General features: G+C 38.7%; 2 protein-coding genes across 2 annotated transcripts; one reads left to right on the top strand and one right to left on the bottom strand.

Annotated features, from left to right (window-relative positions):
• Positions 1–37: 37 nt before the first annotated feature.
• thap3 (THAP domain containing, apoptosis associated protein 3) lies at positions 38–1,722 on the top strand. Its single transcript, XM_055188940.2, has 4 exons — positions 38–385; positions 492–687; positions 774–929; positions 1,023–1,722. Exons 1-4 carry the CDS (start codon positions 312–314, stop codon positions 1,275–1,277), a joined length of 681 nt encoding a protein of 226 aa, XP_055044915.2. The 5' UTR covers positions 38–311; the 3' UTR covers positions 1,278–1,722.
• A 53-nt stretch (positions 1,723–1,775) lies between these two features.
• On the bottom strand, positions 1,776–11,556 carry dnajc11a (DnaJ (Hsp40) homolog, subfamily C, member 11a). Its single transcript, XM_055188938.2, has 16 exons — positions 11,392–11,556; positions 10,644–10,773; positions 10,415–10,488; positions 10,216–10,317; positions 9,992–10,138; positions 9,643–9,765; positions 9,472–9,545; positions 9,100–9,289; positions 8,938–9,023; positions 6,325–6,441; positions 6,092–6,247; positions 5,894–5,963; positions 5,608–5,665; positions 5,360–5,502; positions 3,096–3,225; positions 1,776–2,927 (listed from the first exon to the last, which is right to left on the bottom strand). The coding sequence occupies exons 1-16, from the start codon at positions 11,461–11,463 to the stop codon at positions 2,902–2,904; spliced, it is 1,698 nt and encodes a 565-aa protein (XP_055044913.2). The 5' UTR covers positions 11,464–11,556; the 3' UTR covers positions 1,776–2,901.
• Between the last annotated feature and the right edge of the window lie 2,206 nt (positions 11,557–13,762).

Below are 13,762 nucleotides of genomic sequence, written 5' to 3'. Positions count from 1 at the left end.
TCTTTGACCTGTAAAAACCTTTACTGACAGAACTGGTTAACAAATTGAAAACTTTTAGTGACGTGCACTGTACATCCAGTTTCAGCACACAGACTTTTATTTTGAAAGTCAAGGCTCTTTAGCGAAATTATAACCTGAAAGAATTTGGTATATTCAACGGAATTGTGATTCAGTGGGTCAGGAGAGTTAGTGAAAAACATTTATTGTAATATTAAATATAATAACAGACTAAAGATAATCCTCGTGTTACGACTTTTACTCAATTTGAGACACTGCGTGGCTTGATAGTCGCCATCTTTGTTCGGGGCAAAATGCCGAAAAGTTGTTCTGCATTTAATTGCACCAAAAGGTACAATAATAAAAATCCTGAGATAACGTTTCACAGGTATGTAATAAGAGATAGCCCGTCATAATATTTTAAACACGTTAATAAAGATGTAACGTAGCACGCACTAGAGTGAATCGTAACATTTTTTCTTTATCCTTTTTAGGTTTCCTTTCAGTAAACCATCAGTTCTGAAACAATGGTTAGATAATATCGGACGAGACGACTTTCAGCCGAGGAAACACATGGTCATCTGTTCACTTCATTTCACCCCTGACTGTTTCAGTGGTTTCGGCAATCGCAAAAATCTGTTATGGAATGCCGTGCCAACAATCTTCACTATCCCACCTGAGGATGCAAAGGTAAATCACGTCACAATAACGGCTGTCATTTCGAGTGTATCAAAACATAATGTGTACTTCTAATCTGCTATATTGTCATTTTCTAGACAGTTTCTAAAAAGAGATTAAAAAAGGCTGCTGATAAATTGAATAACATTGCACGTGAGAGAAAAGATTCTTCTGCTGAGGATGCTCAAAGGTTGGAAAAGAACGCTCGATTGGTTTCTCACATTAATGAAGGGTCTGGGTGTCAAACCACAAGGGTAAAGGTTCACTTTACAGTCAGCTCATATCCATTCTTGTGCGTATTATATGTACCATTCATGCATCTTTTTGTTTGTTTTTAATTTCCCCAGGATTTAGCAGCCACAGACCACACCTATGCCATTTTGGATCCATGCACGACTAAAGCCCACCTCTTTGAGGTTTTAGATGCCAACATACGGCTACGGAAAAGATTACAGACAAAATGCAGAGTGATAAAAAGAATGAGGCTTAAACTACAAGGGACACAAAGAGAGCTTCTGACTTTACGGCGTAAAGTGAAGCGCAGAGATATAGACACACACATTACCACAGACATTTCCCAAAACAAGGTGGCAGTGCCTTAAAGACCTAACCAAGCATTTAAATTGATTTAAAGGGATAGTTTATCCAAAAATGATCACCCAAACCTGTATCAATTAATTTATTCTGGTAAACATGAAGATATTTTGAGGAATATCTATAACCAAACCGATCATTGGCCCTATTAACTTTCATAGTAGGAAAAAATAATTCTATGAAAGTGAATGGGGCTCATGAATGGTTTGGTTACAAACATTTATCAAAATATCTTCCTTTGTGTTCATCAGAACAAAGAAATTGATACAGGTTTGTAACAACATAAGAGAGAGTAAATGACAGAATTATTGGGTGAACCATCCCTATATTTGGGTCACACTAAGGTGTTGATTTCTTTAAAAAAATGTATAATTTAACAAACACACATTTTGAAACTTTACTGTATGCTTTGTGATGACTTAACATTTCTGCCTGGTAATGTTAACAAAATATCAAGTTGCTGTTCTTTTGAATAAATTGAACTGAGAATGTACCATACAAACACATTGTACATTTCCATTGTTTCTTTATTTTAAAATGACAGTCTACACCTGCTGCTAACACTCCAGACAGCAATTACAGATATACAAGTCCTTTTAATATCATCATTCAAATGGCAAGTGTGCAGAATTGAGACATTTCGTATAAATTAGAGTCAACCAGAAACAAAGAGATGCCATACTGCCAGCCCATCAAATTAAGTATTGATTTTCTGGCATAAACATACCAAAAGGCATCCAAAAGCTTAAATAAAAAGACAGTATTATAGGGGCATAGATCTGTATGGCACTTAAATGCAGGGATTAAACATAGTGGAACCTAAATGACGTTTCAACAAATGTTCATCCATTGCTATTCAAGTCTTTGAACACAAGGTGGGAGACTAGCCTTTATATAGACAATCCCACTATATTGTGTGCGCTGGCCCCTTTAATTCCTATGGCACTGGCAGCTGATGTGAAATATGAGGGGTGGACCTCCAAATGTTCAGGGGAATGAAATCTACTAAGTTTTCCTAAAGACATTTTGGAAATTATTAAACAGGCAAGGGTTTTACTCTTCTTAGTATGGGCAAGAACATGCTTTGCCCCTGAAAACTTTATTTAGCAAGCTATTTGGATGTTGGTGACAAAAATGTCAAACACAGAAATATGACTGACAGCTGAGGTAAACCATCTCTTGTGGGATTTAGTGAGCTGGATCAAGCAACGTTTTCTTTCTGATGTAATGAGGGTGAAATATCGCTCTCTGTTGAGTGCAGATTACAGGCACCGTTGTGGTCTAGAGATGCTCCAGTACAGTTCACAGTACCCATCATCATTTTGAGGGAGGCGGAGCTTCTACTTAAAAACTGAGTTTAACAAATAAAGGAATACGTTTGATATTTAACTTTTACAGTTTTTTCTTCATTTCTTTTCTGTGAAAGAATTTTATTTGAGAAAATCCAGCAAATGAATTAAATGCTCTTAATTCCAAACAGACATCCTTTGAATAGTATTTAAAACTGCACAAAATGAATGATAAATAGGTATATGAAGACTTTAAAGTCCACAGAGTGTACTCCAGAAAATCTGTGTCTCATCAGTCTATACCAGTCCAAGCTGTCCCTTTCAGCTCAACAGATACATGTTCCTAATTGTCATTATCAATCCTGTGGGCTACAGAGGAAACACAAAAAACATCAGGCTTTAAATTACAAAGGAGGACAACATTAATCTTTACTGCTGGTAAACACAGTAAGACATTTGTCATCATGAAGTCAAGATTAAATGCATTTAAAATAAACGCTTAAACAAATAACTGCTGAATTTCTTGCTTGTACTCACATTGTTTTGGTATCCTGAGTGCTTCTGTGTCACCGCATAGAACTTGATGCATCACACCTCTGAACTGATACAGCACCTTCAGGCTCTTCTCCTCGCCTACACAGGGGTCGTAAAAGCCCGGTAAACCAGCCTTAGGACAAGCACAACAAGCAATTAATGCCTACAGCAATGCCAAATGTCCGTTTATATTTTCTATAGATCAGAGAGATGCTTGACTGTATGTGATGTTGAAGGCAGTAAATTCAGGCTTACATTAGCTAGAGATGAAAAAGCCTATACTGCCCCTTTTTCACTGGGACTGGATCTGCATTACCACCGAAGCTGTTGGTACACCAAGGCATTTACGCCGGCGGCCAGTGTATGTTTTCAATGGTTTTCAATGGTTTCCAATGGAAGCACAGCGCTTTTTAAAAACAGCGGGCTTTTTTCATGCTGGGCACCAGCACTTGTCGCTTTTTCCACGTTTGGCGCGGAGCGCCCAGAGTTAAATTTTTTTTAACTTTGTGCGAAACGCTTAGCTTGTCAATGTCACTTCTCACGCAGCTGTCCAATCACAGTGGAGGAGGGGCGGGGACAAATATCACAACAACCAACTGGTGCATCATTCAACGACTAATAAACAAAGCAGAAGTATCATGGTAACCAAAGCGCTTAGCTGAAAAAACAATGGCAAGGGCTCACAGTCAGTGTCCACCTGGCATTTTCAGCCACTTTTAAATGCTTTGGCCACTCGCATAGTACAGGGCTCGCATTTCCACCAAAAAGGGAGCTAAACACACTACGTAACTTCACCAGTAACCAAAATCGCTTTGGTGTTACATTATTATACGGTTATGTGTTAGATTCTATTGTTACATTTTATATTTAAGTACTTTGGCGCTTACGGTCATAAGGGGTGGGCACTTTAGAAAATTTTATGCTTTTTCATTCAAAACATAACAATGTTGCATTACAACACATTAATAAAGAAACAGTTTATGTTTTATATATTATGTTCTTTGGTTTGTAAAACTACTTTGTAATATCAGCATCTTCATCTTTGCTGTGCTGCGTTTGGTTTTTCAACTATTTCTAGTGGCCCAGACAGGGTTTAGATTAATCCAGGACTAGGTCTTAGCTATACTAGGTCATTAAAGTAGTTTTTACAAACACTTCTTACAAAAAAATTACTGGTGTGTATCTTAAGACGAAACAATACAACTGATGTATGTTAAAGAGACACTCTACTTTTTTTTGAAAATAGGCTAATTTTCCAGTTCTCCTAAGAGTAAACAATTGATTTTTATCATTTTGGAATCCATTCAGCTGAAGTCTGGGTCTGGCGGTAGCACTTTTATCATAGCTTAGCATAATCCATTGAATCTGATTAGACCATTAGCATCGCGTTCAAAAATAACCAAAGAGTTTCAATATTTTTTCTATTTAAAACTTGACTCTTCTGTAGTTACATTGTGTACCGAGACCGACAGAAAATTAAAAGTTGCGATTTTCAGATATGGCTAGAAACTATACTTTCATTCTGGCGTAATAATCAAGGACTTTGCTGCCGTAACATGGCTGTAGGAGGCACAATGATATTACGCAGTGCTTGAAAATAGTCCCCTGCTATTGAAAGTTACCAAGGGGATTTTTTTCGGGCGCAGCGTAATATCATTGCGCCTCCAACTGCCATAAACACGCTTGGTGTCACAAATCGCGTCTTTTGAGCGCTCAAGTTATTTTAAAATGTAGGCACGCTCATAATGAAAGCGATGCGGTTGCGACGCGCATGCGGTGCAACAAGCGCTTGTTTTTCCAGGCGCATTGAGTTAAAAATATCTCAACTTTTCAGAATCCCGCTTGCGCTCCGCAGGTCATTTGACAAGAACCTACGTGTTTTTAGGTGCAACATGTGAATGGCCCCTTACTAAGCATTTTTAACAGTACATTTTCCGACACTTAAATAAGTTTCCTTTTCAAACTGTGGTCAGTAGTGTAAGCTCCGCCTACTGACGCCACAAATTCCCGTTTCAAGATTTTATGCCCGATTCTGAACTAGGATCATGATACAGAGCCAGGGCTTTTATGTGGGGAGGTGCACAACGCGTTTCCAGATTTGATTCGAGCTCCGATGCCAGATCCAGAGAAGGGGTATACAATAAAGACACGACACAGAAACTAATACTAGAATAAAAATGTAGAAATCCAGTTAATAATTCATTGCTACCCTCTGCTAGCATCCTGCACATACAATACAATTACAAAGCAAACCAAACATGCTTTACCTTAGATGCTTCTGTGAGAATGAGCTTTGAATCCTTCACCAGGCACTGAAGAGGCACCGTTACATCAATGACCCTCGCCCTTTCATGTTTACGACTGTTGTCTGTTACAAACTTGCCATACCAGGAGTTGAGGATGATTAGACCTAATATAAAATTAGACAGTCAACGATCCTGACAGGAAATCAAATTCAAATCATTGTTTCATCACAACCAATGCTATTGATTGCAGACACGCTATTGGGTCTCACCCATTCTGGACTCCTCCGCTTCGATAATTCTGCGCACAGACTCTTGCATCAGCAAAACCTACAGTAAAAAGTGATTTCAATAAGACTGCTTGTATATGCACGTAGTGAAGGCACGCATTCATCACCGTGACACAGAAACTGATGTGCAGATAGAAAAGATAGCCTTATGCTAACTCATTGTTTTTTTTTTATCTGAACACAAAACACCTGCGCAGAAAAGTTATGACCACTTTAACGGCTGCCTATTATAAATTATTTCCAGTGTATTAAGACATTATGCACTTACAGCAGCCTCTGCCTCTTGCTTCTTCTTGGCGATGTCAGAGGCAGAGCTTTCTCTCTGTTTCTCAAGCTCCCTAAATAAAAAAGAATAGGGTCATATATGCTTCACATACACTTCACTAGCAGTTGAGTCAAAGTCTTATCCAGACTGGAAACACTGAATGAAATAGGTGGAGAATGTGATATGAGATAAAAGGCTTACTGCTCCTGCTGAGCACGAACGTAAGGCCTTATGACCAGTCGCTGGAAGGCCAAGTAGAATACAAGAGGTCCGACCGTGGCATAAAACACAGCGCTGGGTAAAAGCTGGTCCGTTAAGTGAATAGGAAAGAAGTACGTCTGGCTGGCTCTGTTCAACCTGAGATCCAAGAGATGAAAGCGTGATTTTGAGAAACTGCAAATAGTAAAATATCCTAAATCATAAACATGCTTTACTTGATCTTGAGGGACACTCCCTGAGGTACTCCAACACTGACGGTAGCACCCAGGATGCTGTGACGACTAATCTTGGTCTCAGCGCCATATTCCACCACAGTACCGAAGAACCCTGACCTACAATGTAACACAGTGTGGACATCTTTACCATTGAGCATGATTTTACAAGAATTGTTGGTCCTGGAACAACCTTTAATCAACCAGACTATAGGATTAGGTTCAATGTTAGGTTTAGGCTTATGACAATGGCTTGTATACCATTCTTATTAACCTGCTATTTTTGGGTTTAGGTTAGGAATAAGTTTCTACACACCCAACAAAATATTTTTTTTATCCAGGACCACACTTTGAAAAAAATCAAGGTGACCTAGCAGAAACAATGCAAAATATCTATTGTATTAGGGGTATAAATCGCACATCTCCTTATGATGTGATACGATGTTTTAGCATCCAACAGACAGTATTTAACACAACTGTTGTTGTTGCATCATAAACAAAAATGTGCAATTTGGCAGAAATGCGTAGAAGGAGGATGTTACAGTTGAACTTAAAGAAACATGCCCAGATTTTGGGAATTTAGCTTATTCACCGTATCCCCCAGAGTTATATAAGTCCATACATACCTTTCTCATCTCCGTGCATGCTGTAACTCTGTCTGACGCAGCCCCTGCTAGCTTAGCTTAGCACAAAGTCTGAAAGTGAATGGCTCCAGCTGGCATGCTGCTCCCAGTGGGTGACAAAGTGGCGCGAACGTTTTCCTATTTATGTGTTGTGGTTTGTATAGTCACACCGTGTACAGATAACAAGGTGGTATGAGACACATCTATCTTTTAACAGTATACATACTGGGAACTATATTCTCAGAAGGCGAAGCACTGCTACTTGGGTGGAGTGATTTGCTCGCAGCACCCGAGAAGCCCTTGTTATTTGTACACGATGTGACTCTAGAAATCACAACACATAAACAGGAAAATGTTCGCTTTATTTTGTCACTTATTGGGAGCAGTTTGCTAGCTGGAGCCATTCACTTCCAGACTTTGTGCTAAGGTAAGCTAGCAGGGGCTGACAGAGCCACAGCACGCACAGAGATGAGAAAGGCATGTATGGACCAACTCTGGGGGATACGGTAAACAAGCCAAATTCCCAAAATCTGGGCGCATTCCTTTAATAGAGGGTATGCACATGAAGTCACCGTCGGCGAGAGGGACTGCATTTACGCCCACTAAGTGGCAAAAGACAGAGCGGCAGCATTTAAGTACAGTGTGACATTGGCGAAAACACTGTGAAAACACGTCAAAATTGGAAAAAGGTGTTGTGCGATAGACTGTACTAACAGATTAACAAGAATTCGGAGCTATCGTTTTACAGACTGCCAAAAAACACAGAAAGGAGAAGTAAATAGATCGTTCATGCCAACATCCACAGACCACAGGTGGGTTGAAGTTGCTAGGGTCACTATCAAGCAGAGATTTTACTTTCTACTTAAACATAATTTTTGAAGTTTTTGTATTTCATCCATGTTTTTCCTTTGGAAAACATACATTCCAAAGCATATTATCATAATTTTTACTCTATTACATTTCATAAATAATACGTTTTTGTTTTACATTTAATATTTAAGTACATTAATGTACTTTTACTCAAGTAAAAGTACACAATTTAAATGTAATTAGGTATAAAATAAATTTTAATATGCAATATTAAAGAATACACAGTTTAATTCTACACTTTAGAATGTAGTGAAGTAATGTTTTTCCCAATACAGACAACCTAATAAAGCACAGATGCTTGGAAAATGTAACTAATGCAACTAAGTATTGTCCACCTCTGCTATCAAGTACAACTAAATTCAATTTAAGCTGATAATAGTCAGTTTTACTGGCATTTTCGCAGCACCTGCTATGAAAACCAGCCATTTTGTTGAACGTTTGCCACTCAACAGGGCAAATTCCGGCGTAGTCACGTGGAAAAGTGACGTCAATGCATACCCTCCATATGAAGAGTGTCAAAATAAAGGTACATCAAATAAATATTTTATGTGTGGCATCAAAGCATCACATTGTTAGACATTAGATCAGTGGCAGCTCGTGACTGCTCCTCCGAGGGGCGCGAATTCAAAATAAGTGTTTGGAGTGTCATGTGTGTTGCTCGTGTTTTTAAAATATGTGTTTGTTGCGTCATGTGAACCATGTGCAACACGTGTTTTGTCAAAGTAAGTGCCTGTTGCACATGGTCAAAACAGTTTATGATAAAAGAGATGCCCACGTTCACAAAATACACACAAAAAACTCCCTTAACAGTAAACTCTGATTACGCATGAGATTATGCGAGTATCTGGCAAACACGAGCGTCTCCTTCATCACAAACCCCCTAGACGCGTCTGCAGCAGGCACCCACCTTGACAAGACACGTGATGCACACATAGGACACGCAGAACACATATTTTGAAATTACGAACCACACACATGACGGGCAAACTTGTTGTTGTACAGGTTGTGACAAACTTTGCATCGAGCACCCTCAAAAAAAGAAGTCACCGGCCGCCACTGCATTAGATGCTTATCCATATCGATGTATTTCAATGAAGCAAATGATAAATCCATCGACACATACTTGACTGAGCCCTTGATCTTGGTCTGATCTTCATTCTGGAATTTGTACTGGTAGCTCATCATGATGAACGTATGTGGAATTCCCAACTATTGCAACAAAGAAAGAGATAAGTACTACGAAGGAGGGTTAAATAAAATCTAAATCTTAAATAAAGCAACAGACCTGCACAGCAAAGGTAAAATGACTGCTTTTGGTGTCCCTGACAATGCTGGTGTTCATGGACGATTGAGCTCCCCAGCGCCACTGTAAATAACCCATAGTGTTTTTGTCCAGGTGGCGTGCAACCATAGTAGTGAGAGCCGGCCGTACGCCGCGCGATGAAAACTGCATGCCACAATGAGCCGTCGCGAAGCTGAAAAATACAAAGGTAACTCAGTGTACAATAAGCAGTTACACATAACACTTACAAGTCTGCATAGATGCTTCACAAAAATGTAATTTTAAACAAGCCAATTTCAAAAAACTGTAAAGATAAACAAAAGTGATAATTGCATGAAAAGAATAAATGACTCCATCGAGATACAACGGACTCACCAGCGTTGAGTTAAATTACGGAATATCTTGAGGCCAAAAAGAGGCCCATGTGTGTCTCCCGCCCCAAACTCGACCTGTAAAAACATGTATGAATCATGTCATATATAACCCTCAGTTTATTTATAATACAGCATTCTTTAAATTTGACTCTAGCATTTATTGAAAGCTAACCTCTCCCCAGCCTTTAGCAGAGGTGACCCGTCGCAGTGCCAGGTTTATGTTTCCGCCTCCATTGCCATTGTGTGTGGAAAGCGAGCCAGAGAGAATGGCTGTATCTGAGGTTGTCAGAGGAGCCTATGGACAGCATTTACATTTAATGCAATGCTCTACCTGTTGAGCTATAGAAGCACTCAAGTCTTTGCTAAATCAGTCACTATGCTTATTAAATTACAATGACTGTACCAACTAAGGCAGTACATATGAAATGCAAAGCTTGTATTTACATATAAACACCTGCATTGTAGCACACCTTTGCACATGACATTTCTATAAACACAATGAAATTAAGTAAGAGATGAACCTCTATGGATTGGGATATGTGCATCCTATTGATCTCAATGTGCGGTAATCCGCCGCCACCACCACCTCCACCTCCAGAGATCTCTTCATAATCCTCATCGTACCGATCGAAGAGGTCAGTCGCATCAACACCAACACTTATTGTCCCCTGAGTGACACAGCAAACAACTGTTAGACTTAAAGTTATTGGTGACAGGGGCTATGCTTAAAAGCATTTGGTTAAACCTTAGGGTTGGTCCTTTGCTGTAGTCGTCTCTCCTCTCGTTCTCTTTGAAGTCGCTCATACTCCTCCCGAATCTCCGCTGGAGTTCTTTTCCTTTCCACCACCTACAAGAAGTTTATGTGTATTAAATAATCAAATTATAGATTGAGTTATCACTTGAATTCCATTGCTGCATTTAATGCTCATACGTATTTAACTGACCTCCCATCCTTCAACGTCCAGCCCTCTTTTTCCATATATGTCATAGATTGCTCTGGATTGTGGGTCCCTTAGCACTGCAAAAGAAAATAAATGGCATTTCATAATAATCAAATATTCAAGAGTTATTATACACTTGTGCTTTAGATAATTTTAATAAAACAAAACATTCAGTAAGTGGTTTCTTTCTTTGTTTGTCAGAGGCTTTGGCAGACTGAGTGTACAAGAATACCTTCATATGCTTGGTGCACCAAGTTAAAAAGTTGCTCTGCCTGCCTCTTTAGCTCTGGATCTCTGTGCTTGTCTGGGTGGTAGAGCATGCAAAGACGACGATATGATGCCTTGAGCTCTTCTTGTGTAGCCTGAATATACGGATAAATACGTGTTTTATTTAACTCTCTGGTCATTTATCATACAACACAAATGTAAAGTTTCGCGTTGGAAACGCACACATGAAGGTGAGAACGTTGAACCAATGATCACGGGACTTTTAATTTATAAAAATCTACTTTATGCGACCAGCAAAACAGGGACTTTTATGAACACACATCAACATCTGCTGGATCTCCCCAAGATAAGACTTTAATGTAGAGAACATATCAATACATTGTAATTTACACCAATTGTTCAATAAACGTATTTACTGCGATAAATCTCCATCAAGTCAACTTTTCAGAAGTTGTTTTAGTTTTAGAGGGCGATAGTTTTTAATTGCTAAAATTACTTCCTCAGAGTTGTATGCTTTAATCATAAAATAATAGAGCTTAATGCCATAATATATCAGATTTATTAACGATCATTCAGTCGGTTTTCTCCATAAAGACAGTAATAAGTAAGGGTCACCGTGTGCTAGATGTACCACAACTTAACGACATGCTGCCGGATTCTGGTTTAAAAGCATGATATCTGAATCGCCTGCTTTCACGCTTCCCTTGCGGCTCCCTCATTTGAAGCCTGTCCGTAAAAAGAAAATGCCATACCTCCCTGCGGACATTTAAGAGAGAATAATAATCATCATTGTCGATTTCATCTTCGTCCAAGGCCGCCGCCATATTTACCACCTTTCATCCCCCCGCCCAGTCAGATCGAACTTCGCTGATCTTTGGCGGACAGAATTGCAGCGGACGCAGCACTTCAGCGCCACCCTCAGGATAGGAGGAACATTTACGTAAAAACCTCATACTTGTTATTAAAATAAAAGATATAACAGCAACAAACATCGCTTAAATACATACAAAGATAAAATTACAATAAGCAGTAAATAAATAAAAAAGTTAAGGTAAATGAAGGAAAGGGTGATGGCGTTATTTACATAAAAATGCATATATATTAAGATGATTGGATTGTGTGCTGCAGATTGTATATTTCAAGTGAAATTTTTGTTAACAAATGATAAAATTGGTTTATATCTAAAAAAGATGACACATAAATATGTTTACAGTTTTAATGATGAATATAGAATAGAAACGAATGATATTTAAATCAAGCACATACTTTTACTCATTGTAACGTTTTTTTCTGTGTGCATTTTTTATTACTGATGGGATAATGTGCCCATATAAATGAATTAAAATGAATCTGCAATATAAATTCACATATAATTTATGGGGAGGACATAAAGTAGAGCAGGTATCTACATGCGTAAAGCAATTGTGACAGGTTGCCAAGTAATTTCTGACGTTGCCAAATCTTTGCCTAACAGCTGCGACGTCATAATAATAAAAGAACAGGGGTAATATTACAGAGACTTGCTCTCTTAAGTCGTTCAGTGTTCCAAATAGGGTCCAAATTGAAATCACAATGGTTGCTAAACTGATAGAAGTTAGGATGTTAGGCTGCAGCCTAGGCTAACACGGTCTCACACCCATGGCGTCAATATTTGACGACACTTGACCATGCGTCAATATGTTGACGCGGAGGGTATACCTTTCGCGTCATTTTTTGACGAACTGGGGACTTCAATACTATTAGGTACGCGAAATTAAACAGTTGTCGCCTGGCATTGGGGTTAGGGAAAGGTTTGGGTAGGGATGTCATTATGTAAATCTAACCCTAAACCGACGCGAAAATGGTAGAAAATGGTAAGAAAATAGGAAAGAGAATGCAACGGACTTAATAGTATTGAAGTCCCCAGTTCGTCAAAAAATGACGCGAAAGGTATACCCTCCGCGTCAACATATTGACGCATGGTCAAGTGTCGTCAAATATTGACGCCACTAGGCAGTGCAATGGATCTAAAACACAGGATTGAAAGAATTGATAGTTAATAGCCTATAAAATACGCATTTTTGGACTTAATTGGTTAGATGTAGTTGTAGAGTTAGTTGTAGCTTTGTCAGACTAAGCGTTTACATAAGTGTCCAGTAATTCATAACATATTAGTGACCTTTGTATTTTCAGATTACTTGATCAGACTAGATCCTAAAATTTACCTGTAACAGTCGGATGGGCCAGTATATACTGTAACCTATTAATAAACGATGGAGGCACAAAGTAAACAAATAGTCTACTTAGCAAAACTGTAAAAAATGCAGCATTTTTGTCACATTAACTTATATTTTTATGTTACTTAACATATTAAAGGTGGTGTGTGGAAATTTCAGCTGCATCTAGTGGTGAGATTGTGATATTGCAACCAACAGCTCTCCACTTAATTTTAAAAAACGCATATGGTAGCCTCCATGGCTGCGTCTGAAAACTTAGGCAGTTGACTTGTTGCCTCGCTGCATCATGAGGGAATGACATCGGAGGCATGAAGGCAGCTCTTCGGATACACTTCATAGGCAGAATGTCAGAGAGGGTCTTTATGATAACTAATCACATATTTAAAAACTACAATACTAATTTCTCACTATAGAAATGCAATTAAAAGGTGTAAAAAGTGAAAATATACATTTATTTAAACAAAATTTATTTTTTCGAACTCGACCAGACTCGACCAATCACATTCCCCATGTGCACACCTGCTTACAATTGTGGGACAGGACGATGTAGGTATCTCAGGAGTCAGGAAGGTAACCTAACATTGGATTTGGACATGCCTGATGCCTTCCTGCCTTGGAATGCTGGCTCACAAGGCAGCAATAGAGTTTTCGGGCGCAGCCAACATCTGGACAAAACGCCCTCACATCAGTTTGGCCATTTAGGGCTACTAGAAACATGATGGCGACTAAGGGACCTGTGGTGAATGTAAATTAAAAACAACTCATTGTAAGGTAATAAAAATAAGTTTATTATGCAAGGTCTTTATACACCAATGATAATATAGTTATGTATATTATTTTGCATTTCTCTCAAGAGATCTTTCTAAAAGTTACACATTACACCTTTAAGTTAAACACTTTCAACTTG

Source organism: Misgurnus anguillicaudatus, chromosome 13, assembly GCF_027580225.2.
Source record: "Misgurnus anguillicaudatus chromosome 13, ASM2758022v2, whole genome shotgun sequence".
In the NCBI taxonomy this organism is placed as follows: Eukaryota; Metazoa; Chordata; class Actinopteri; order Cypriniformes; family Cobitidae; genus Misgurnus; species Misgurnus anguillicaudatus.
The sequence above is the reverse complement of the archived record's forward strand: the minus strand, read 5'-3'. Positions and strand labels throughout refer to the sequence as shown.